Source organism: Eublepharis macularius, chromosome 2, assembly GCF_028583425.1.
Source record: "Eublepharis macularius isolate TG4126 chromosome 2, MPM_Emac_v1.0, whole genome shotgun sequence".
Lineage (NCBI taxonomy): Eukaryota > Metazoa > Chordata > Lepidosauria > Squamata > Eublepharidae > Eublepharis > Eublepharis macularius.
The window spans coordinates 167644131-167669851 of NC_072791.1; the positions used below are offsets into that span (position 1 = coordinate 167644131).

The 25721-nt window shown below is 41.8% G+C and overlaps 1 protein-coding gene across 1 annotated transcript in view; it reads right to left on the minus strand.

Moving 5' to 3' along the window:
- ITGB5 (integrin subunit beta 5) overlaps nucleotides 1-25721 on the minus strand; it is a 102841-nt gene continuing 77120 nt past the window's right edge. The window contains exons 11-15 of the mRNA XM_054971479.1: nucleotides 18167-18389; nucleotides 16729-16832; nucleotides 3784-3900; nucleotides 1461-1627; nucleotides 1-544 (exon numbers count right to left, since the gene is read on the minus strand). Of these exons, the coding sequence (XP_054827454.1) occupies nucleotides 449-544; nucleotides 1461-1627; nucleotides 3784-3900; nucleotides 16729-16832; nucleotides 18167-18389 (707 nt within the window). The 3' untranslated portion in view covers nucleotides 1-448. The remainder of the gene's footprint in view (nucleotides 545-1460; nucleotides 1628-3783; nucleotides 3901-16728; nucleotides 16833-18166; nucleotides 18390-25721) is intronic.

The window sequence follows — 25721 nt, forward strand, 5'->3', positions numbered from 1 at the left end:
TATATGCAATTGCTTTATTTTTTATTTTTAAAAAATCTAAAGACTGCAGAACACCTGGATCTTCTTAAAAATGTTTCCACCACCATCTTCAATGCTAGTTTTCTTCTAAAAATGGGCAGCAACACACTCTCCCTATATCTTTTCCTCTAGAGATATGTACGAAGCTGCTGTATGGCACGATGTTCAATCTGCTGGCATTTCCAAGACATCAAAAGAGTCTTGCATCGATTCTAAACCCATTAGTGGGACTTTGGGTTAGAGATCTGAAGAGCGCAGAGCCCCAGGGGCTGTTTGTCCTCAATGTGCAAACAGAAGCTGTCTCCTGATGCTCAAGTTGCATTTTAAGATACTCTCCCACTGCAAAGGATTCTTCCTCTGGGGAGGCAATGAGGAAGCCAAGCAATTGTTCAAGCATTTCCTTCGCTTTTGTGTATCCTTGAGCATGATTTCAATCAACCGTGCCGTTATAGGTCCTGCTGAGCTTGTTGAATGTGACATCTAAGCTATGGGTAGAAATAGGCTTGCGGTAAAGAGGGTTGGAAGCCTTAAAAAGAGAGAGAGGTACATAATATTAGCAAAGTATAATTACAGTGAAGTCTAACTATACCCATACAAGCCAGCAGAGAGAGTTGCCACTCAATGCTATTGAAAATCTAGGGACCGCATTAATCCAGTATGATGGGATGGCAGCCCTCCCAAAGATCTTTGTATATAAACCTTACAGACTTCTTCCTCTTCTAGTCTGCTGTGTCATGTCCCATTACTTGTTCACATATTGCATCTTTTCCACATTTTGGCTAAGATGTGGCTATAGGAGTATCCAGGTGAAAAGGGAGTATTGCTTTAGATATTAAATTGGATTGGATCCTGAATTAGTCAGTTGGACCTTCTTACTCTGAAGTAAAAATAGTAGATGAGAGCGGATAACTCAAGGTGGTGCCACCAATCATAAAAATTAAAATTTCTTGCAGATGATCATGGGAGGTTCTTGTTGAAAGAGGTGACAGAGAATAATGTTAGTGTTTTTATCAGGAGCTCAGCAGTCTAGGAGACTTCTGTCCTTAGAGTTACAAATGATGGGCAGTGGCTGGTAGAAATATAGCCGTGGTGACAGGCTATATTTGACTATAGTAAAGCACAATAGTCAATTGAAAAGGCTGCCGACATAGTATGCAGATGTATAAGTATTCAGATGGTCCAAGGACTTCGCAATCTAACTACTCTTTATCCAGTCCTGATTAGTCTATGGCACAGGAAATGATGGAGGGTACTATTAGGCAGGGTTGGCTCTACTAGTCCTTGCCTAAACCTAACATCATGGGAAATGCCCTGTCTTATTTTTACATCCTGTAACGTTAAGCTTCTATCTACTCAAATTCTCAACATACTTCTCTTCCCCTCCCTGTACATTTATCCCCTTCTTAGCTGTTCCCTTTCTTCCACTATGAACCAATGCTCACCATTTCATATCTTGCCCGGGAGCGCTCACTTTGGAATCTGGCAAATTCCCGCCGGTCGTGAACAGTGACAAGCAGCTTCCAAAATGCCAAGAGAATAATACCTAAAAGCACAGTGCTGCCCACCACTGCCAGTAAGATCCTCATGGCATCAGGAGTAGTACCACACTCTGGTAAAATAAAGAAAGAGGAGACTATTGAAGAATGTCTTTACTGTAATTGACTAAAACATCCAAAATCAGACAAAAAACCTGTGCAAATCATCTCCTGAGTTTTGCATGACTGTGAGTTCACCACAACGAGCTGTTTCGGATTTGTTAGCAAGGTGTGAAGTGTTCAACTGAGAAAAATCTTAACATTAAGGAGTCAATATCAGGTATGCAAAAGCAAGAATTTATAATCCCAATCTAACTAGATCTGCTTCCATCCCTAGTTGGATGAAGAATCACATATGTAAGGGTCAGTGAGGTTCAGAGATTAGACTAAGAATGGAGAGATCTGGATTCAAACCCCACATCCCTGAAGCCCAGGGGCTAACCCTGGCCCCTTAGAGGAAAGATGGGCTAAAAATATAACAGACCCCCACACCTAGGGATGTGTGTACACAGACTTTTTTTTTTTAAAAAAGGTGAAATTCCATTGTTCAGCAAGATAAGAAAGGGACAGAATTCATCCTTTCCCCTCATTTTGCCTTCTTGCCTAACAGCCAAACGTCATGTTTTCACCTTGAGCTGGGAAACTGTAATTTTTGTTCCTGGATAGAATTCCCCATTCATCCTGGAATATGTGCATAGAAGAAGCCTCTAATTGGACTGGGATATTACATTTTCTCTTGCACAACAGGTCTCTGTTGGATCGAGCCACAACTTCTCTGCAACAATTTGAGTCACAAGAATGCTTCAAGTCACAAGAGATGTCTGCAGATTATTAGTCGCTGTTGCAATATGCTGACTAATGTGTTTTAGAGAAAGTCCTGAATTTCATGAGAATGCTGACATGTCATGTGCAGGCAGTTTACAGCCATCTCCAACCAGCCTCCAGTGGTAAAATGGAGACAAGCATTTCTTGGACTGCAATGAAAAAATAACAAGGAAAAAAAAAGCGAGTGTTGTGAGACTTATTTGGTGTCATGAACACCTGTTTCTCATGCTGTGGTTTCTGTTGGCAAGTAATCACAGATGAGGTATGCCTGAAACAGCCTACAGTATGGATTCTTTCAGGAGCAGAACCAAAAGTTTCTGATCTTTTCTGATATCTGTCTTGAAATACAGCTCCACAGCTGTTTAACACAAACATCACACATGAGCTTTCAGTGACAAATATTCAGGATTGGAACACGTCCAAAGTTTAGAACTCTTTATATCAGTTGAGTAGCTTTGACTTGATCTTTATTTTGAATTACCCAGATTCATTTCACTCTGTTCAGTTATGTTTAAGTCTGATCAGCATATAGGATAATAAAGGGATCCATCTATATTAGTGTATCTTTCTCTTCTGGCAACAGTGCTTCAACCTAAGACAAACTCATGCCTCATCTCATCTCATAAACACTTTCTGCTTTCATCCTTCACCTCTCCACTCTTATTTATTTTAAACATTTAAACATTTGTATGTCACCTGTCCACCCAACTTAGAGTCCCCAAAGTGGTTAACAATTAAAACATTATCATTTAAAATACAGATAAATACTGTGATGGATGAGAGGCAGATGGGGCAGGACATTTTATGAATTTTGATCATCTTTGAGATGGCACTGAGGCTGGGAAACCCCTTATCTGGCCAGAGAGGCTTTATTATACAGCTGGGAGTAAAAACATGGCCTCACTTTGATATGCTAATGCATCCTGATTGGCTAAATTGGTTCTAGTGGGCTTTTTGTTCCAGAACCTAAGACCCAGATATGTTAAGGTCTTTTTGGCACATGCAGGTGTGGGGGGAGGGGCTTGAAAAGAAGTTTTCCTGTCTGTGCGTGTGAGGGGTGGGGGAGACATAGCATCATCTTTAAGCATACACCCATTGCATCTTCCAGTGGAGAGGGGAGAGCAGATGCCCTGGATTTATAAATAGGTTAGCAAACTTTCTGTGTTCCTTTTCTTAGCCTGTATCCTTGTCCTGAAAGGCAGACTATAAATAACATAAATAAATTCCAAACAAATACCTTTTAAAAAGCTATAATATCCAAATAAGATTTCACAACATCTGCAATGGCAGCAACAAATGTTCTGAGGGAGCTCTAGCTCTTCAGTCAACTCAAGATCTGAACTGCAGCCTTGCTAATATAGGTATATAACATCAACATGAAGACAAAAGCAGAAACACAACAAACCTGGTTCCTTGAGGACAGTAATATTGGTTTTCCCGCTGGTCAGTTCTGAGTACGTGAACTTCATCACACAGTCCTTCAAGGGATAAGCACACAAGACTGAGTGTGGGTCATCTGTTTCTGGAACACAATTAAGCAAATCCATTAGGGCCCTTTGTAAAGAAAATTTAAAAACCTAGTAACAGCATAAGCTCAAGAGTATTTCACGCGATGGCATCCAGCATTTGTTTTTGCTGGGTATCTAGACATGTTTAAAATATCCATTATTTTATTCCCTGCACTTTATTTGGGTTTGTGCATTCTTGGGACTTTGTAGTCTTTTCAATATGAGCGGCTTCCTGTTTGGTATGTATGAAGCACATTATGGAAATACTCAGGTGTCTGAAATGGACAAAACCATTAATAGGGAATGGATGGGTTTCCAGCTACACTGCCTCAGCATCATGCCTATCCAGTAGATACCTGCGAATAACACACCCCTCCAAGACTGCGGAGGAAATGATGGTGTGGCTTTAGTTGACTGAGCAAAGAATTAATCAAAGTCCCTGAAAGAAGGCTAAACAAATCTAAAACTTGGCAACGATTTCTTTGAAAGGGGAAGTTTAATTTCCTTTTACCAAACTGGGTGGACAAAATAATTGCCGGGAAATAAGTCTAATTTTGCAATCTATTTTGAGCACATGGTGAGGTATGGTGATGTGCGTATTCAGCAATGATAAAAATTACGTATGTTAGAGAAATATATAAGGTAATGGAGAATCTGCAGATGACATTCAATTAAGAGTTTCTGAAGTGTCCAGCAATCCAGCAAAATCTGAATTTAGCAAGTGCTCTACATCTCCAGGGAAGCCTCAGTGCTATTACTCATTTTCACTCTAAGGGGTCTGAGATCTTTTTAAAAACTATCTGGTTTCTTTAAGACTTTCCTTGATAAACAGAATGTCTGGTTTATCATTCTAGTTCAGACAAGACACTGCATATCTTTATATATATTAATTTATCTTGGTTACTATGTTTCTTCTATCTGCCTAAGAATTTGTTCTTCTCCCTTTTGGGAAGAGTATGTCATGAATTACAATGTATTTATTCAGTGTATGTGTATATGGATTGTTGTGGTGGCTCGACAGTAAAAATGATTATGCTTCTGAAACCACCCATAAAAGCCAACAAGAGCATCAAAGAACAGCCAGTACTCCTTCATACCACCAAAGAATGAAAAAGAGATGACTTCATGTGGCCCTTCAAGCTCACCAGAGTTGATGCTAGTCAAACAAGCATGAGTGGGGCCTGGTACAACTGTGAATGTTCTGACAGCTCTTCATCTTTGTTCACAACCTTCACAACAGAGCAGGTTTAATGAGAGCGGGCAGAACCTTCAGACGCCTAGCTCCCAGACCATTCAGGGGCTTCAAAGGTAAGAACCAGTACTTTGAATTGTGCTTGTCAACTAATTAGTTTAATTGTGCTTCTAAACTAAAAGGAAATTCTTAAAGTAAGAATGAAATATGTTCCTATCTTTTCTGACTAGTTGTGGATCTATATTCTAGAGAATATGTAGTTTCCAAACAGTTTTAAAAGCCAGTCCTGTGTAAATATATTTACTGTGGTGTAACACGAGCTGGGTAAATCTCCCCCTACCCTTGCTAGGAAAAAGGTGTTTGAATCCTTGCAACTATCAAGTATTCAGTTCACCTTCTCTGAATAATAATCTGCCATCTTCAAGACACTGCCTGAAAACAGCTTCAGCTGAGAGCTCCCTTTTTCCTGCTGTTAATTATCATCACTGAGACCAGAAAGAGAAAAGGCAGAAATCAGGCACTCTTTCATTGTGCGTAGACTTGTTACTCAAATAGGCAGTCTCCTAATTAGTTGGGAGAATTAGCTTAAAGGAGAGAAGTGAGAGAGGGTAACTGGGATTCTCCACTTATATTTACAGGGATTATTTCCTTAGACAACTGTCGAGCCAGGCAGCTATCCAACTGCAAAGGTCTTTTACTGAAGAGAAATAAAAGGGCAAACGTACAGAAATCACACACAGCACACATACAAGGCTAACTAATAAAATCAGGGAGGAAAAGGGGAGAAAGCAATTTCGGGGAAGGTGATAGTTACCAGTCTTGAAGATAGGGTCTGCAAAGGATGCAGCAAAACAACCAGTGTTTCACAAGGAGAAGAAGAGAAGAGGCCCAAATGGATTTGAGAGAACAAACACATTCTGGTGGCTAGGGAGTCCAGATCTAGGGCAAAATGCTCTCTGGGGCAAGCTGACATCTTCGTCCCCATAACAATAACTTGATGGCTGTCTCCGGAGATGGGCAATGAAGTTGGGAGAGGCTCCTGAAGTGGACTATAAGTGTGAATGGTGCTTGATGACCCTTTGAGTACCAGATGAGAAAAGCTATCAGGTTTGCAGAATAGTTTGGGTGTTGTTTGATTAAAATAAATGGATGAGGGGAAATAAGGCCAGGCATTGACGGGATGAGTCAGGAGCTTCCTCATCGTCCTAAGTCATGCATCTCTCCAGGGCGTGGAAGGAGTGTTTAGTTAGACAGCTGCTCTGACTCTCCTTTGAAAATATTTTTCCAGGCCTTCTTACCTGGCTGGCATATTTCAGGCCAGGCAGTGTCTTGCACTTACGTTATATGAGGAAATATGTTTATGATTTCATATCCATAAAACTGCCCCTCAGCAGGAGGAGAGGTGTGACTAGAGATGGGCATGAACAGCAATATGAACAAAAAAAAGCCACGAACAGCCCAATCTGCTGTTCGAGAACAAGCTGTTTGTGAGGCCCCATTCTAAACAAACAGTTGGTCGTTGCAAGCCTTGTTCGTTGCTGTTCATCCAGCCAGACAGTCCGGCACCTGCAATCAATTCCCTTGGCAACCGGAGGAAGGGATTGTCTGAACTCTGTCTGAACTCCTGCTGTTGCCCTGGAAACCCCAATCTAAGCCCAATTTAGCTTGATAGGCAGGTCTTCCTTCCAAGTGTGGAGCTCCAAATTTGTTACAAGAGAGCAAAGACCATGGGGGAGGGGGGCTCTCAGCTCTGGCTAGTCTTTGCAGACAGTGGAGAGGGAGAGACAGCTGTTGTTGGCATTTTGATAGACAGAGTGCATTGGAGCTTGAATTTTCTTTGTGTGTGGTGGGATATGGATCTATCCCTTCAGGTTCCAGGGCTGCTGCCAGGTTCTGGGGCCAAGCTATTATTTATTATTGGTACCTTTCCTGATGCCTGCTCAGGTAGGGTTTCTAGGAGTGGTGCAGTAGGGATCTTGACCAAACTTGGATGGTGGCTGGAGGAGAGCCTGCTGACCCCTATGAACAGCCAACAACAAACATGTTCGTGAACAGGGTCATGTTCGTGGTTGTTCGTGAGTCCCTGTTTGTGGATGGCAACGAACAACGAACATCATGTTCAGGTTTTTTTCTGTTTGTGCTCATCTCTAGGTCTGTCTGCTAACAGACTGAAACCTCACCAAAACTATATTTTACTTATTATTTGTATCCATTTTTATTTGCTTAGGAGAAATGGCATCCTGAGAACCATTTATTGAAAAGAGCAGTAAAAAATAATTAACCAATAAGTTAACCAAAAGAAAAATCTCTTTTGCGTGCAAAAATCCTGGCAAATAACTATTAGGAAATAAATGTCTCTCATCATTTTTGAACTAAATTATACATTTAAAAATCATGTAACAGAATTCAAGTTTCTATTAAAAACCAACAAATAAATCATAAGAACAAAAAAAAATTAAATTTATAAGAGTTGGTGGTTAGACTGTCAACAGATTACACTTGACCCTGTACCATTGCTGCATTCATTTTTCATTTTTTCTTGACTTTGTTTTTGGAGATTTCACAGATGCAGCCCCATTTTAAGGAGTATGGTTGGAAAGTGCTGACAGAGTAGAGATATTATCAAAACTGTAATCCATTCAGTATGTTTGTGTTTCAAAAATGTGCTGAATGGTTTTATCTTCAGAAATTGTTGGAAGGGTCATTTTCAAGGCGGAAGTAGTGGTGGGAGGTGGAGAAACAGGAGGGGGAAAATGCAAGGCTAGAGAAGAATATTGTTTTAAGCATTTTTCCTAGTGGATCACACAAGGACATGTTACTCTCATGAAAATGAAAGGATTCCTCAGATGATCAGGAAAAAGTAATAATTACATATTAAGGAAAATTAAAACATAGGCGTTAATCACTGTGATCTAACTTTATACTGGCTCCAACAGATAAGCTTCTTTTGCTGTAGGTACAGCATCTCTATTTACAGGTCCAGTTTTATAAAATATAATTCTTATGGGCTTCAAAAGGGTCAAGATTACCTCCTACTGATTCCTCAATCTCTCCAATGCAAGTTAGAACTGGAACTGACCTTGGCAAAAACCTAGTCCAAGCATAAGCAGTGAGGCTTTATGTACAATCAAGTCTAATGTGATTCTCAGTACCAAACAACTGAATACCTTTGATCTAGCACAACCCTCTCAAACAAAAGAGAGTCCACCAACCTGCCAATATTATTTCCAGGTGGGCAATGGTGGGAGAAGATGTCTGCACACACTGGCATTAACTGCTTAGGTCATCTCTGAATTCCTGACATCCACCATGACATCAAGAGAAGCTGTGAATATATCAACTGGACATTTCTCAAAGGTTGTCAGGAATCCCTTTGAATCCTGTTTTTGCAGCCCCAAAGAGGTTCTGAATTCCTGTAAGTTTATCCCTCATAAGGAAATGGTCAGTCTATCATAAAGCAGTTAAAGAAACGTTCTCCACTATTGAGCCATACTGCATTTGTCCAGTACAGAAAATCAAACTGAATATATGACCTGCCATATGTATGGACCATGAGATGTTCTGGCCAGCCCAGTTGTTGTCATGGAGACCCTAAATTCCTAAGTCGCACTGGCCAATGTGCCTCAGCACAAATGTTGAAGTCCCTGAGAATAAGAAATCTTGGGGTTCCTGAACACCAGGTCCAGGACCATCTCAAGCAGTCCAGGAAAGAAGACCTTTTGCCAGTAGGTGTGGATGGTACAACAATAGAATCCCCTACTTTTCTTGCAAATCAAAACCAGGTACATGAACTCAAAAAATCTAAAGTGTGCTCAACAAAGTATCTGAAGAGAGTAACAGGATTCAAACAGATCATGGCAACTGCACTTCCCCAGCCACAAGGCCCATGCTGATGCTCCATCATTAAATCTTGTGGACACATAGTAGGATTCCAGTGGGACAAGTATGTTCAAAAGAGCTCCACACTCTATATAATTTCCAGTCACTGTACTTTCAGTAAACTAAAGTTTTCTACATTGTCCATAATATGATGATCCCCAAGTCCAACTGGTATCAAATGCCTTCAAAGAGTCTAGCTCTGCTGAGATCCTTATCCTCACTGAAGTCAACGCAAGTCAGTTGAGACCATTGAACACCTAATAAAGAAGAGGTAATCGGGAAAAGTACCAGGAATGGATGGAGTACCAATACATCTATTACAATCAAACCTGAAGTGGTGGGCAGAAATTTTGACACCCCCCCCTTTTTTCTATGATAAATAATTTGAGATGTATTGTCGAAAGCTTTCACGGCCGGAGAACGATGGTTGTTGTGGATTTTCCGGGCTGTATAGCCGTGGTCTTGGCATTGTAGTTCCTGATGTTTCGCCAGCAGCTGTGGCTGGCATCTTCAGAGGTGTAGCACCAAAAGACAGAGATCTCTCAGTGTCACAGTGTGGAAAAGATGTTGGCAGGTCATTTATATCTACTCAGGAGGGATGGGGTTGAGCTGAGTCATCCTGTTAGAGTTTCCCAGGGTGTGGAATGCTAATGGTGGGAGGCTTCACTGTATCCTGAGGAGGTTCTTTTGCATATGGATTGGTGCTTGATGTGCTAATCTTCTCTGCAGGGCTATTGTCGGGTATAGAGTGTTTTGTATTCCACCCATCTGGAAGAAAGCTCTGGTGGTCAGTCCTCAAGAATAAAGGGAAAAAGCAGGATCCACAAAATTATTGCCCAATTACGCTCTTCTTAGTAATTAGGAGACTATATGAAGCTTATTTAAGCATAAGATTGAAAGAATGGATGGAGGAGTCAGAAATTTTGAGTGAAGAATAAGGTGGGTTTGCCAAGGATGCTCTGTAGTTGATCACTGCCTGGTCTTGGCTCATTTGATTGAAATGTATACCACTACAATAAATAATCATTTATATTTAGCCTTCATGGACTTACGCTCTGCTTTTGATAGCATACCTAGAAATAGACTATGGCAGAAGCTAAAGGAAACTACAATCAGCAGGTGCTTGCTATGGCTATTGACTAGATTGTATCACGACAAAGAAGTGAAAATCAGATGTAGCCCTGAAGGCCAGACTACAAATCCCATCCCAACCTCTAAAGGTGTCCAATAAGCTTCTCTTTTATCCCCCTATTTATTCAAGCTTTAGATCAATGATATCGTTAAAACAGTTTCAGGACCTACCCACCATGCACCCACCCTCAACAATCAAGGTCTCTTAATCCTAATTTATGCTGATGACACTGTTCTACTATCTCGCACATCAACAGGATTGAAATGCATGCTGACTAGCTTTAACTCCTACTGTGCTGATGAAGGCTTAACTATAAATGCTGAGAGATCCAAATAGTTGTCTTTGCAAGAGGATGCCGCCTGAAGAAAAAGGACTGGAGGATGGCAGATACCAACAATGAACAAGTAACAACATTTGGATATTTAGCCATTACATTCTCCCAAGACCTATCTTGGAAAAAATCAGTTCCAATCCATCTCCTACAAGATAACACCATATTTAAATGCCTTGACACATTTCTTTCACACAGAAGGAGGGAAGCATTACCCAGCAGCTATAAAGACCTTTTGGGGTAAAATTAATCAAACGATACTTTATGGTGCCAGAGTGCGGGTCGAAAGTATATCTGAGACTATTGATTCCTTTTTATTAAAATTCCTGAGAAAAATAACCAGGTTACCAAAGTGTGTATCCAGTATAGCTATCCACCAAGAATTTGCAATCTCTTCATAAGAATCACTAGCTTGGCTGGATGCATTTAGACTTCGAATCAAGATCCTCTTTAACTACAGATATAACCTCCTTTTTAGATTAAGAGACGATCCCTTCCAGAGTAAATGGAAGAGGCTGGTTGACCAGAGACTGGAACGATTAGGCTTTAGTCCAATTTTACTACTTTCTGGAGGAAGTGAGAAAACCGCATTCCAAAGGGTCAAAAAGCTGCTAGATTTTAGAAGCATGAATCACCAAGCAAGAAGGGTCTGTTCCCCTGCCTACAATGGACTTGAACCTCCAGATATTTTACCAGCATATTTAAAGTCCATGACGATACCTCGATATTGAGATATTTTCTTGGCTGCTAGATTGAACACTGTATTAACTCCAGAAATGAAAGGTCACTTTTTGAAAATTCCCTTTTCAGAATGTGTTTCTGTAATACAGGGAAGATAGGCACCTTGGCTCATCTAGTAATTGAATGCCCAAATTTCAGTGAGGAGAGACAAAGATGGATTACTTCTATACTTGAGAAGAATGAGCTCACTAATATTAATCAGAGCCTTTCTTTTCTTTTACAAGATAAGGACCCATACATAACCAGGTCACTGGCATCCTACCTTTTAGTAATCCAGTCTAAAATTAGGAAATTTTTGTGATTGGAGTGAGATTCTTTTATCATTATTATTGGCAATAGTAGTTTTAGTATTTTGGTCTTTGTTAACGTAGGACCAGGTTTAAGGCTATGTCCAAAAGAGCTGTACCAGGAAAGGAAGTCAGGACTGGAAAAGGTTCCAGGACTTCCCTACCCCCAGCTTCAAAAAACAGAGAGACCAAATAAACCAGTTCTCAAATTTGTTTCTCTAAATAATCATACTTTTGCTTGCTGCACAGGAAGTGGTGGATGCAATTCAGCATAATGATTTGTACTTATCTCAGAAGTGCTCAAGCACACAACTGTAGCTTCGGAAAGCAATTTGAAACTAAAAATCTGCATTTCAGGGTTATCTGTATGTAGTAATCGGAAACTAGCTGTTTGGAATTGGTATTTACAGAAGAAAGCCAGAGGAGTTTCAAGCAGCAGTTATAAATGTGAATCACTGTTAAAATATGTTGCCACAAAACCTCTAGCATGTCTGAATGCCTTAAATGAAAATGCTAGATTTTGTCCTCAAAGGAAAGAAAGAAGAACTGATAGTGAAAGCACATCTTAATTGTAAAAGGAATTCAAAAACAGCTGACAGGAACAAACTATCCATAGACAGATTAGAGAGGAAGTGAGAAAAGACAAAATGCATTGCAACACTTGCCCTGGCAAATAATAGTCATCTTGTGAAAATTAGGGGGAAAGCAAGCAAATCAAAACAGATGAGGCCACAAATAAGTCTGAACAGCAATAGATGGGGTCCCAGTTAAGCAAAATTTAAAGAGTTGAAATGCACCAAAAAGACCAACTCTCTGCCCAAAGTATACCAGCAGCTTCCTTCCCAAGTATCACAGTATACAATCCAGATCAAACTATGCACCGCACAGAAGTAGCTTAGCGTATGATTCAGCCTCATACAAGCCACATTTATTGTTTCACCTAGTCTAGCACTAGATATTTTGACTGACTTCAGTTCTTCAAGGTCTTCAGGAAGAGGTCTTTTAAAAAAAAAATTGTTGCCTGAAATTCATTAAATTCAAAGGTGATCAGTATCAAGTAACAATGCTCGCTGTTTATCTAACCTCTCTAGCATTCCACCTGCCAACACCGGGACTACTGCCTCCCCTGCTACACTAATTCTATGCAATACTAGATCTGTTAGCATGGAACAAGATTGCATGCATTACTGGGATATTATAAGAAGAGGAAATTGAGGTGGCTTGCCCAGGGCCGGTGCCAGAGGTTTTGGCGCCCGCGGCGGCGTGTGCGCGCGGGCGCGCCACGGACTGCGTGATGACGTCATTGCAGACGTCATCACGCGCCGCAGGGGGGCTGGGCGGCGTGTGGAGGACCGCCGAGCGCAGAAGCTGCGAGCTGCTGCTGGAGCGGCGCGCGGAGGCTGCTCCGTACGCCGCCCCAGCAGCAGCTCACGGCTTCTACGCCCAGCTGGGGCGGAGGAGTGCACAGCAGAGCTGGGGTGGCTGGCTGCAGCAGTAGCTGCAGCCAGCCAGCCAGCCCCGTGCTGCCGCCGCCACATGCCCCAGCCGAGCGCAGAAGCTGTGAGCCGGGGCTGGGGCGGCGCACGGAGGCTGCTCCGTGCGCCACCCCAGCAGCAGCTCACGGCTTCTGCGCCCGGCTGGGGCGGAGGAGCACGCAACGGAGCCAGCCAGCCCCGTGCTGCCGCCGCCACATGCCCCAGCCGAGCGCAGAAGCTGCGAGCCGGGGCTGGGGCGGCGCACGGAGGCTGCTCCGTGCGCCACCCCAGCAGCAGCTCACGGCTTCTGCGCCCGGCTGGGGCGGAGGAGCACGCAACGGAGCCAGCCAGCCCCGTGCTTCCACCGCCGCCGCCCCCACACGCCCCAGCCGGGAGCAGAAGCTGCGAGCCGCTGCTGGGGCGGTGCGTGGAGGCTGCGCCCGGCTGGGAAGTGTGGCGGCGGCAGCGGGGCTCAAGCGGCGCACAGAGGCTGCGCCCGGCTGGGGTGTGTGGCAGCGGTCGTGGCAGCAAGGGGCTGGCTGACTGGCTGCAGCAGTAGCTGCAGCCAAGTCATGCCAGCTTCGCTGCGCGCGTCTCCACCCCCCAACACCCCTTCCAGCGCCCCTCCAGTGCCCGCGCGCCCGAGGCCACCGCCTACCTGGCCTCCATGGGCGCGCCGGCCCTGGGCTTGCCTGACAGAGACATGGTTACAAGAAAATGACAGGTTATATCTGTCCCAACTAACTCTGGCTATGTGGTACTACACCAACCTCGCTATGGTAGTCAGGGACGAAAGGTTGCTATTATCCTCCATGAGTCCTTCAACTTCCGTAGACTCCCAGTAGAAGCTATAGCTGGTATTGACTGTATGTTCCTGTTTTGGGGAACTGGGTATCCTGCTTGTTTACAGACCACCCAGCTCCCCAATAAGCACCCTTTCTCAGTTGTCAGATCTGCTAGCAGATATGGTATTGGAGACACCCAGACTTATTGTTCTGGGGGACTTCAACACCCATGCTGTGTGTCCCAATTCAGGCCCACCTCAGGAATTTATAGCTTCCCTGAAAACAATGGGCCTCTCTCAAACAGTGACAGGCCCTACACATGAAAGAGATTGCACCTTGGACTTGATATTTTGCACTGAACCTTTGAGGGAAAGTCTTGTTTCAATATTAGAGATTCAGCCTGAACCGTGGTCAGACCATTATCTGCTGAAGGCTGAACTGGGGTCCCAATACCCCAGTTAAAAATATGGTCCAGTTAAAATGATCCATCCATGAAGGCTCGGGGAACCTTCTAGATTCCAAAATTCCTTGGGGGATTTTGGAATCCCAGATACATGCTCCATGGCGGCTGCTGTGGGAGCATAGAATGTAAAGCTCCTTGAAGCTATTGACACCATTGCTCCTTGTTGACATCTCCAGCCCTTGGGATGGAAGCCAGCCCTATGGTTTACCACAGAGGGTTGGAAGATGTCTAGAAAGACGTTGGCAAAAAATCCGCATGGAAGTGGATAGAGCATGCTACAGAACTCCCTGGAGGGCCTATGAAGCAGAAATGAAAGCTACAAAGAAACATTATTTCTCAGCAACCATTGCATCGGCTAGTTCACAAGAACCATTCCAGTTGTTTAAGATATCCAGACACCTCCTAACCCCTAAATCTGAATCTTTACAGTCATAAGAACAGACAATCAGCTGCGAGGCCTTTGCTAAGTTTTTTGCTGTTAAAATAGCACGAATACGCTCTGATCTAGATGCTAGCTGCAATGCAGATGAGATGGAAGAAATGCTTAATGCACCATTTGGCTTACATTTGGACTGCCTTGAACCACTTACAATGACAGATCTTAAGAGAATCCTGACATCTATGAAAACCACTACTTATGTGCTCGATCTTTGCCCATCTTGGCTGTTAAAATCAAGTAAAGACTACATAAGTGAATCATTGAGGTCTATTGTAAATCAGTCATTAACTCAGGGCATCTTCCCCCAGCTGCTCAAACAGGCAGTCCACTAATTAAAAAACCATCCCTATACAAAAATGATGTGGCCAATTATCGCTCAGTCTCTAATCTTCCCTTTCTGGGCAAAGTAATTGAGAGAGCAGTAGCTGACCAACTCCAGGTCTTCTTGGAAAACGCTAGTGCTCTAGACCATTTCAAATCTGGATTCAGACCAGGGCATGGGACGGAGACAGCACTAGTAGCATTAGTGGATGATCTCCAGCTAAATATAGACAAAGGACATGCCTCCTCTGTCTGCAGCCTTTGACACAGTAGACCAAGCCATCCTGTTGAGGCATCTAGAGACAGAAGTGGACATCAAAGGATGTGCCTTGGACTGGTTTAAATCGTTTCTCATGGGAGAGACTCAAAGGGTTGCTGGTGGAGAGTAGCTATCTCCAGAATGGGACCTATCTTGCGGGGTTCCGCAGGGCACAATCTTATCTGTCATGTTATTCAACTTCTATGTAAAGCCTTTACTCATTCACAACTATGGAGTTGGATGTCATCAATATGCAGATGACACTCAGCTCTATATCTCACTATCCGGGTCCCCTCAGGATGCAGTAGAAATCTTGGATTGCTGCTTGACAGCTGTAGTGAAATGGCTAAAAACAAATTGAAATTGAACCCAGACAAAACAGAAGTGATGCCTGTTGGGAAGGCAGAGATCTTGAAAGACATAGTACTCCCCACTTTCGATGGAGTTCGTCTGACCTTTGCAGACATGGTTAAGAGCCTAGGGGTTATACTGGATCCAGTGCTACAAAAAATGCCTTTTACAACCTCACTCTAGCCTAGAAGACGGCTTCTTACCTTGACCTGGCCACCTGGATCCATGCTATAGTAACATCAAGACTTGACTATTGTAATGCGCTATACATAGGTCTCCCATCCAAATTAACTAGGAGACTCCAATTGGTGCAAAACGCTGCAGCACGACTGCTATCAGGAGTGATCAGGAGCATGAACATCACCCCCATTCTGCAGTCACTCCATTGGCTACCTATCAGCTACCATGCTCAGTTCAAGGTATTGGTTATCACATACAAAGCTCTTCACAGCCTTGGACCAGCATAACCAATGGGACTGCCTCCTTATGTTCCTCCACAGCAGCTTCACTCATCTGAACAAGGTCTCCTGCAGGTGCCACCCTGCACATGGGCAAAATCAACAGCAGCCCATACATGGGCTTTCTCTGAGGTGGCCCCTACCCTGTGGAACAGCCTGCCTGAGGAGGTCAAGAAAGCCCCCACTCTCCTAGTTTCCCGCAAACCATGCAAAAACAAATTATTCAAAAAGGCTTTTGTATTGTAGGGAGGGGCTCTCAGATGCTTCACTAATGAGTTAAGGACCATAGACTTCACCACTATGTTGCCTTACATACTACCTATTGTCTTAAATATGTGCTCCTATGAACTACTTGTGCATCATGTGGTCAAATGTCATCCCTAGAATTGCTTATGTTCTCTTTCAGCATTTCTTCAACTCTGTATTGGATTCTTACTATTGCTATGTCTTCGTAAAATTGTGTTTATTTACCCTAAGGCATTGTTTATGGAAATGTCCTTGAAACTGACTGTACTAATCTTACCCTGTGTAATCTGCTCGAGTCTCAGTGAGAAAGGTGGACTATAAATGACATAAATAAAAATAAATAAATAAAAATTAAGTGGAAATGCCAAAGTTTTCTCACGCTTATTTTCTTTGTTCTATAGAAATGTTTGCAATTCTTTTTTCATAAGTGTCAATATTATTTGCAGCATTTACTTTTGTCAGGACTCCATCAGGTTCACTTACTGAGAACATCCACTCGCGTAATGATCTCATCCCGGCAGTGTTTTTGGCAAGTTTGGTTATCGGCCAGTCTTCCTGAGTTAAACAGCATACACTCAATGCAGTCCCTAGACAAGATAAGAGAGGAGGATAAACAGATAAGAAAGATACACTGACATTTAAACACGACATGCAGGTCTCATCTCGAAATGTTCTTCCTATGGCAACCATTTTGATGCAAGGCCTACCATGGCACATTTGCTTCATATATTCAAGGAGATGATCATGGTCTAAGACTTCCAGCTCAAGAGCAAGTTACCATTGTTAACATCTTAGCCAACTGACATGCAGCTTGGATGTATTTCCATTTAAACTTTTCTCTGGCATATTATGGGGAAAGAAACTAATTCAATTGCCAAGACTTTATCTAAGCATAAGTACTAGCATTCTGAGCTGCAGATATTTTTAAAAAAAAAACAGCAATTCATTTCTCATGAAGCAAACTATAAATATTGCACAAGGATCAAGCGCCTTCTCCAGTTTGGATTCCATTTTATGACATTCCCTCTGAAACATCGCTCTCAAGGGGAGTGAGTTATTCAGAGAATCCATACAAAAAGAAGCAGGGAATAATAACAGAAAGGATGCTGGAGAAAGTTCAAGCTCAAAGAAGATCTTTGGGATGCTCCCCACTTGGCAAGAAAGGTATCTGTCCTTAACCTTTGACAATCAGCACAAATGGGACAAAGAATTAAGTCTGTGTGGTGCAATGCTATGCCTGTTTATTCAGAAGTATATCCCACTGTGTTCAGTGGGGCTTATTCTCAGGTAAATAAGCAAAGGTTCAGCTGTGCTGAAATTAATTTTTCTTTTAGTAATTTAATTGATTTCTTTCATATTTTGTTTAATTAATGATACCATTAGTACATGCCTGCACAAACACAGCCCGTCAGTCATGTATTGCTGTTCATTGGGGCTACACACACCTACCTGCTTGGGATTGCAAAAATGGTGTGTTAATTGTCTGGCAGGCACAATATATCTGATTGGTGCATCTGGTTTTACAAATACAAATTGTACAGGGCTAACATAGTATAATTTAAAAAAACTAAAAAGAAAGAAATGCAAGCGAAGTGGATGTTAGACTACAAGGAGTCAGTACTATGTATCCATGAGCACATAATTGTTGCCTATGGCAACCCTATGTGATCCATAAGGTCTCTGCCAGTTTTCTCAAGCAGGAATCTCTCCTAGCTTCACTATCAGAGAACCTTCTTAACTGGAGATGCTAAGGACACAGCCTGCAAAGTACTGAGCTATGATAAGGAAGCTTCAAGCTTGGAAATCCTATTCTAATTCTACATGGTCATACACAAGTAGAAATCAAAGTATCTGAAGAACCACTGTAATAAATCCTTATTCAAAGGACTTTTCCTTTCAGTTAAAGCAGCTGGGATAATACCTTTTTGTGCTGCAGACACCTGGGCAGGTAGGACATTTTTCACAAGTTTCTCCAAAGGCACCAGGTTCTGTGCATTGACATTTCCCACAGATGCAGTTGCCTCGTCCACTGCACATCTGACCATCATTGGAGAGACAACTATCCACCTCTGTTGAGCAGTTGCAGTTGTCTCCAATATAGCTCCGATGACACTTGCACTCCCCACAATAACATTCTCCATGACCTAAAAAGAGAACAAACATCAGCTGCATTACTGGAGAAATGGAGACATGATTCCAGTTCAGTCCAGTTCAGAGCTAAATATATTCAAGAAAAAATGTGGCCAATGATACCAAATTGGACTCAAATTTACAGCCAAGTCACACCATTGCCATAGTCTCATTGTGTGGCTCCAGACATTTAATGGGCATACCTTCATAGGTTTACAATGACAGAAAATAAAAGATTTCTCTGGCAACTTAAAGAGTAATAAATGTATTATTCTTCTGGAACATAAAGGTAAAATATGGCAAATTAAAAGTAATACTATTTTTTCATAACAATTCAATGACGTAGTTATCAAATAAAATTACTAAAAATTCCTTAAGCAAAATGCAATAAAATCACAATGTTAAAACAAAAACAGTGAATTAGTAAATCAATAAAACAACCAAGGATGAAGAATCAACAGAATCATTCATATGAGAACGTTGATACCCAAAGGCTAGCAAATACAAATAAGCCTTAGCTACAAAATAGCAGCAAAAAGGGGGTCCAAAAAATTGTCCTTGAGAAGCGTTTCAAAACGAGATGGGCACGAACAGGAAAAAAACCCGAACATGATGTTCGTTGTTCGTTGCCATCCATGAACAGGGATTCATGAACATCGACGGACATGACATGTTCACGAACATGTTCGTAGTTGGAGGTTCATTGGAGCCAGAATGGCCCCCTTGGGACTTAGCTGAACTTGAGCCAGGGAAAGGAGAGTCCACGGGTCTCCCCCTTTCATGTCATTTTCTCTTCACAGTGGCAAAAACTGGACTGTCTGCTGGAAGCTAATTGAGGGATTACAAACTGACCTTCCCAACATCCAATGCCCACCAAATTTACAGGGGACATAGTCCTTAGTGTCCTCTGAAGACCCCCCCCCTCCCAAGTTTCAGAGAGATTGCACCCCGGGAAAGGCATGATCCATGGGTCTCCCCCTTTCATGTCGTGTTCTTTTCACTGTGGCAAAAACTGGACTGTCTGCTGGAAGCTACTTTGAGGGGTTACAAGCCAGAAGGAAAGCCAGAAGGAGTTCAGACAGAGTTCAGACAGTCCATTCCTATGTTGCCAGGGGAACTGATTGAAAGGCACCAGACTGTTTGGCTTTACAAATGGCTGACGAACGCCATGAAGAGGGCTTGGAACAAACACATGTTCACCGGGAATGGGGCCTCACGAACAGTTTGCTCATGAACAGTGGATTGGGCTGTTCGTGGCTTTTTTTTGTTCGTATTGCTGTTCGTGCCCATCTCTATTCAAAACACAGGGGCAGCTACGGAAAAAGCCTCCTTCTAGAGGTCAGTCTTGCCTCTGAACAAGTTGGAATCTGAATAGGGCCCTCCTCAAGTGATCTTAAATTCTGAAGGGGATCATACATGGACCCAGACATTTAAGGATGCATAGGCCAATGCCAGCACCTTAAATCAGGCTTGTAAATGTACTGGTGGCTTCAACATAAACATAAGATGATTCTGTTGACTTTTACGTGATATGAGTCTGGCTGCAGCACTTTCCAGTGTATTTTCATGGGCAGCCCTATGCAGAGCATCTTATAGTATTCTAATGAGAAGGTCACTAGACATTAATGGCAGTTGCCAAATCTCTCAGAGGCTGTGGATGGTGAACCAGACAAAGCTACTGAAAGGCACTTCAGGCCACAGCTAACATTTGGGAATCTAGGGGCAGAACTGAGATCAGTACCACCCCCAGGCTGTGGACCTGATCTTTCAATCCAAGACTTTCCTCTTCTAAACCAATCCACAGAGTCTCCTTTTATTACTTCCATGTTATATAGATTGGGTTTTCCAGCTCAGGTACAAGTTTACAACTTGCTCTACCTTCCCTGGAAAGATGAAAAGGGGAAATAATATACAAGTGTAACTAGCATACTGATGATAGCTGTGGATGACCTTACCCATGTACATATTAAAAAGTATGGGCTTGAACTACCCTTTGGAACTGATCTCCCCGAAATGAACCAGACCTTTACAAAGCAGTGCCTCCAATCCCCAATTCTGCAAGGTGCCATGATGGATATTATCAAAAGCTACTGAGAGATCCAGGAAAATTACAGATCACTTTATCAATATAGGTCACAGAAACCATTCTATCCTGATATTCTGCTGAAATGTAAACTGAAATGAATCTAGATACTTACCTTCATCCAAAAGCATCTGAAGCTGTTCAGCAATATCCCTGTCAGTCACCTTACCCAAAATTTCACCTTACTCTAAATTTCACACAGACAAATACTTATTTAGGATAGCCATGTCTAATGATAACTTTTTATGAAGAAACCTAACAACCACATTTTTCAAAATGGAAAAGTAGACGACCCATCAACAGTATAAGCAATTGCAGTAGTAGTTGCTATTAAAGGGGCAAGATCAGTAATGCAAAACTACGGGCAAAGGAAGGCTTACAGTGCAAACCTAAAACAGTTACACACTTCTGTTGAAGTTAATGGGCACAGAAGGGTATAGTTCTGCTTAGGATTGCACTGATGGCATCTGAAAACAGACAGCACGACCCGTGTGGCTGATCCCTACATATATGACCCAAACAGCAGAGACAAGCCAACGTCTTAACTGTACCACTTTTGACAGGTGGTGACTTACATTTTGGAACGGATGGGGAGGGGAGAGGACACTTCCATGTATAGAAAAGTAATCTACTCCATGATATTTCATTTTCTATGGGCAGAGGTTTCTTTTCATATGAAAAAGCAGTGAACCCTGTGAGTTCACAATGCCAGTCTGAAGTCAACAGCCCAATGGCACAATGGTTTATCATTCCATCTGTGGTTACTGGAAACTCAGTGGCCTGAGCAGTGAACAGTCTGCTTAATAATTTGTCAATAATTTGTCAATAACTGACAAAGTAACAGTACTTGAAGAGCTAGGGTTATCTAATTTCAACATTCCACACGCAGTAGGATCTGCCACCACACACCAAACCTAACATAATAGCTTATAGAGGTATTCAGTAATTTGAGTAAGAACCAGCTACTGAATTTGAACCTAGAAACAAATGGATAGCCGGTAAAGAGATCTCAAAATGGGAAGAGATCTCAAAATGAGTCCCTGATGGTTACTCCCAACTAGCAAATGGCTACCATATTCTGCACTAGCTGAAGTTTCCAAGTTGCCATCAAGGGCAGCCCCACTTAAAGCTGATTTCAGATGCCACTTATCAAGAAAGTGAGGCTACAAAATGTACCATGTCACAATTCTCTCTAAAAGAAAGACTGAGGAAGCACATGAAACTTGCTTGAAATTCCTTTGCTGCAACAAGAGGTATTGCACCAGCTTAAAAAAACAGGGGAGGCAGAAGAAACTTCCAGTATAAAAAGAAAAGTAAATATGAAAAGAACTGGAAGAGATAAGGGAAGAGGAGGATTTCTGTCCCCCATCTCAGCCAGGAAAACTCACTGCCCCCAATCACTCTTTATAGACAAAATATTTTCACATGCACACATGCACCCCAACTCAAATCCACGGCATAAGTATACAATAAAGGACACCCTATGAGCTATTTTGTTATGGCACTCACTATTCTTTTTCCAGTTCCATAAGTGCAGTTAAGTTTAACAAAATTGGGGACCCCTGTTTGAAGTACTATCTCCTGACAAAGATGATGTATCATATCTAAAGCACATCTGGATATTTTAAGCCATATTTTATCTACGGGGTTAAGCATGAAATTAAAACAGAACTCGCATTGTTATTGTTTCAGTGGAGCAAAAGTTCACAATTCTCTTTTTGTTTCTTGATTATTTCCTGATGCAGCTAAAAGAAGATGCGCTTAATTAAACCAGAGCTGCTTTTCCTTTCTCCCTTTTTGTCCTTTATGTTATAACAAACATTTAACATTATTAAATACTTTCACCCTCCAGTCCCTTCCCTTCTTATAAACAGATTCACCTTGAGCTAACAATAAAGGACACAAAGAAGCTACAACAGATCTTGCAGGACTGAACTTCTGACAACCTCCCTCTGCAGAAATTATTTCTTAATTGATTGTGTTATAATCAATAGAAGAGGCCACGGCCTGATATTTAGGACACTTGGAAATAAAAAGTTCCTAAGAAGCAGAAGTGCATAAGCCAAGCAATTCAAGGCAAGTCACTTTTGGATAACATCTTACATTTTTCAAAAGAAAAAAAAGTGATAATTTTCATTATTATGTCAATAAGGTCCCATCTAAGGAATGGTGTCTGAATTAATTTAGCTTCTTATTATTTCACCCTTTCCCAAAGGCACAAAGTTTTTTATAACATATTCTTAGCTCATTTTATTCTCCCAATAACCTCCATGAGATAAGTTAGACTGGAAAAGTGATTTGTTTAGGGATGTGCATAGCTAAATGGGGAGGGTGGTCTCTCCTGCTTTTGTTGTATATGCCTAATGCAGACTGCAGACTTTGGACTAAGACAACATCGCCTTTCAATCTTATACAGCTAAATAGGAGGAGGAGATTCTATAAGGCTCTTAGGCCCCCTCAACCAAAAATGATAATCTAATGAATTAGTAATTAAGAATAATTATTATTAAACATGATGATAGATGGAAAGATATTTAAATAGAAGTAGGAAACTAGGAATATATACTGTATGGGCAAATTCTACATAGGTATATGATTTAATTAATGACTATTTGATTTAATTGATCACACTTTATTCATTATGTTTTTCTCTTACAGGTTTTAGATGTTGTGTTTAGATTCATATGTGATCCAGATAATTATTGAAGACTGAAGCAGTGGGTGACTGTAGAGATATGATTTGGATGATCATATGATGCAGTTATGTTTTTGTGTATATGCTTTAATTTACTATCTGAGATAAATAAATAAAAACTATAATCTAGATACAGCACCATCAGAATTTTTGTTCATTTGTTTTCAGATTCAATCAGTCTATGTTCATTTTAGTCACAAAACATTACAGCTCTATTCTGAAGCTAGCCCACTTTAATTCTCTGAATTGACCACTGAATGGTGCCTTCAGAGCTAGCTAGCTGGCCCAGAACAAGTTGTTCAGATATTCATCTGTGAAACACTGTGGCAATCAACCACCAAGAACCCACAACCAAACTATGGGCATGTTTATAATGGAACCCCTTGAAATTCTGCTGTTTGAAAGAGGCCGTGGTGATCAAGGAGTACTTTGCCCAAAAGGTATAAGCTTTTCATAACGGTAAGTGCTCCTCGAGTAACAGGATTGCCAAAGCGTCTTCAACAGGTCTTGTACACAAACCCCTTATTCTAAATTTAGATTGTGAGTTCATCAGAGCAGCTCTATGTAAAGTGCCATGAATACCTGGGACATTGTGGTTTGTATTTGTGTGTATTAGCTCTTGAGCTCTCAAGAGCTAATTTCAGTGAGTACCATCACAAAAACGGCCCCGGTATTCTGCATTGGTAAGTGTTCTCTCCTAGTTGGATGCAATAAAGAGACCTGTTATTGAAGCTACCATAAACTCCTGTGTGCTGGCTACTGAGTAGGACTGAAGGGTGATCTGATATGTAAGCTTGCCCCTATCCACCTAACACTATTTCAAAGATAACAATAGCCATATTACATGCTTCTCATTTGCCAAGTAGGAAACAGACAACTACTGATGTAACAACTACTCATGAATGATGTTCCTGCATTGGACAGAGGGTTGGGTCTAGCTAGTTTGTTAAGGCCCCTTCCAACTCTATGATTCTATGATCTTCTGTGGCTTCTCTAACTTCACGGGGTCAAAAGCTCTGGCTATGCAGTAAGCTGAGCAGTCATAAGGAAGCATCGGGTACATTTACTGCCTGACCAGACTGTGGGTTGGATCCAGATTAAACTAGCACTTTTCTCTACCTGCTGCAGAATCCCGTCATGTCATTCATCAAGGTTCCCTACACTCCAGAATAAAATTTCATGGAGATCTGTAGTTTGCAGTGGGAGCAAGGACAAAGAAAATTTCAATTCGATTGATGGAAATTTTTGTCTGGATCCAGCCTACCAACTTCTCCCCCCTCTTCCCAACTTATTATATGGAGAGACTTTAAAGTAGGCAACACACAATAAGTAGTCATTTGGTGCTCATTCAGACAATGAATTCATGGTGAATTCCTATCACATTGCCATTTTTTTTGCAGGATAGACCTGCAACTGCCAATTCAAAAGAAGCAGTACAGTAGCCAGTCAGCACAGAAGAGAAGAAGTCACACTGAAAGAATGAAGGGTAACTGCATATAAACTTAATTGGGCAGTAGTGGTGTGGTGTGCACTCCAGGACTTGTAGAAAAAAAGGAGACACTTCTAAAAGAGAAGCACCGGTGGATTTTGCTTCAGCAGAAACCCAACTAAAGCTCCAAGCAAAACAGGAAGTCTGGAAGCTTGAGCAGAGCTGATGAGGCACTTTCTTGAAACCAATCAGTTTCAATTCCATACTCCCAGGAATAAGAGAGGGGCTGTGTCTGCTTACCACCAGTGCTGTCACAGATGCAATCCAGTTTGGTGCCCATGGCACAGAACTGCATTCCCAATAATAGGCCATCTAACTGCAGGAAGAAAATTTTTTTCTCACAATACATTGATATATACATTTTGGAAAATGAACAACACCCCCAAGAAAGAAATGTTCCTTTCAGGGAAGGGCAGGCAACAAATCTTTCACTGTTGTTGTACTGCAATCTAACTTCCAAGAAAGGTCTTTTAAGTAGCTTGTCAAAAAAGGTCACAATATAATGGAAGTTGCTGTTGTTTTCAAATGGCTGGTGTCTATTACTCATGCAGAAGAGACTCCAGCTCCATGGCAGAGTCCTTCATCCCTTCCCTACCTGTTGCTGAAATCGTGTATCCAATGTCTATGGTGAAAGCTACTGAACAAAGGATCTTGGTACTTTGCATATTTCCTATTTAATGAATGTAGGTTTATAGTCTTAAAGATTTATTTGGGAATACACCATCTTTCTTAAACTATGCTATGAAGACAGATCTGACATTAATAAGGGTGAGGGATGGAAGGATGCAAATGGATACTATTTATGTGATGGTCCAGACCTGAATGATTGGAAGTGGCGCCGTGTACCAGATGTTCCCTCCAGATGACTCTGAATGGGTGGCTGGAAAATTAATTTAGACTTTGCATTGGAGGCCAGATTCATTGCAGATCTGGCTGTAACCTGGAATTTCTTTTTAAAAATTAATTAATTGCTAAGTGGAGCTGGCAAGTTTTGCTCCTTTGTGTAACCTTTAGTTACAGTGGTACTCATTTACTGAAAACATTTCTATGCTGCCTTTCCACCCACATAGGGTCGCCAA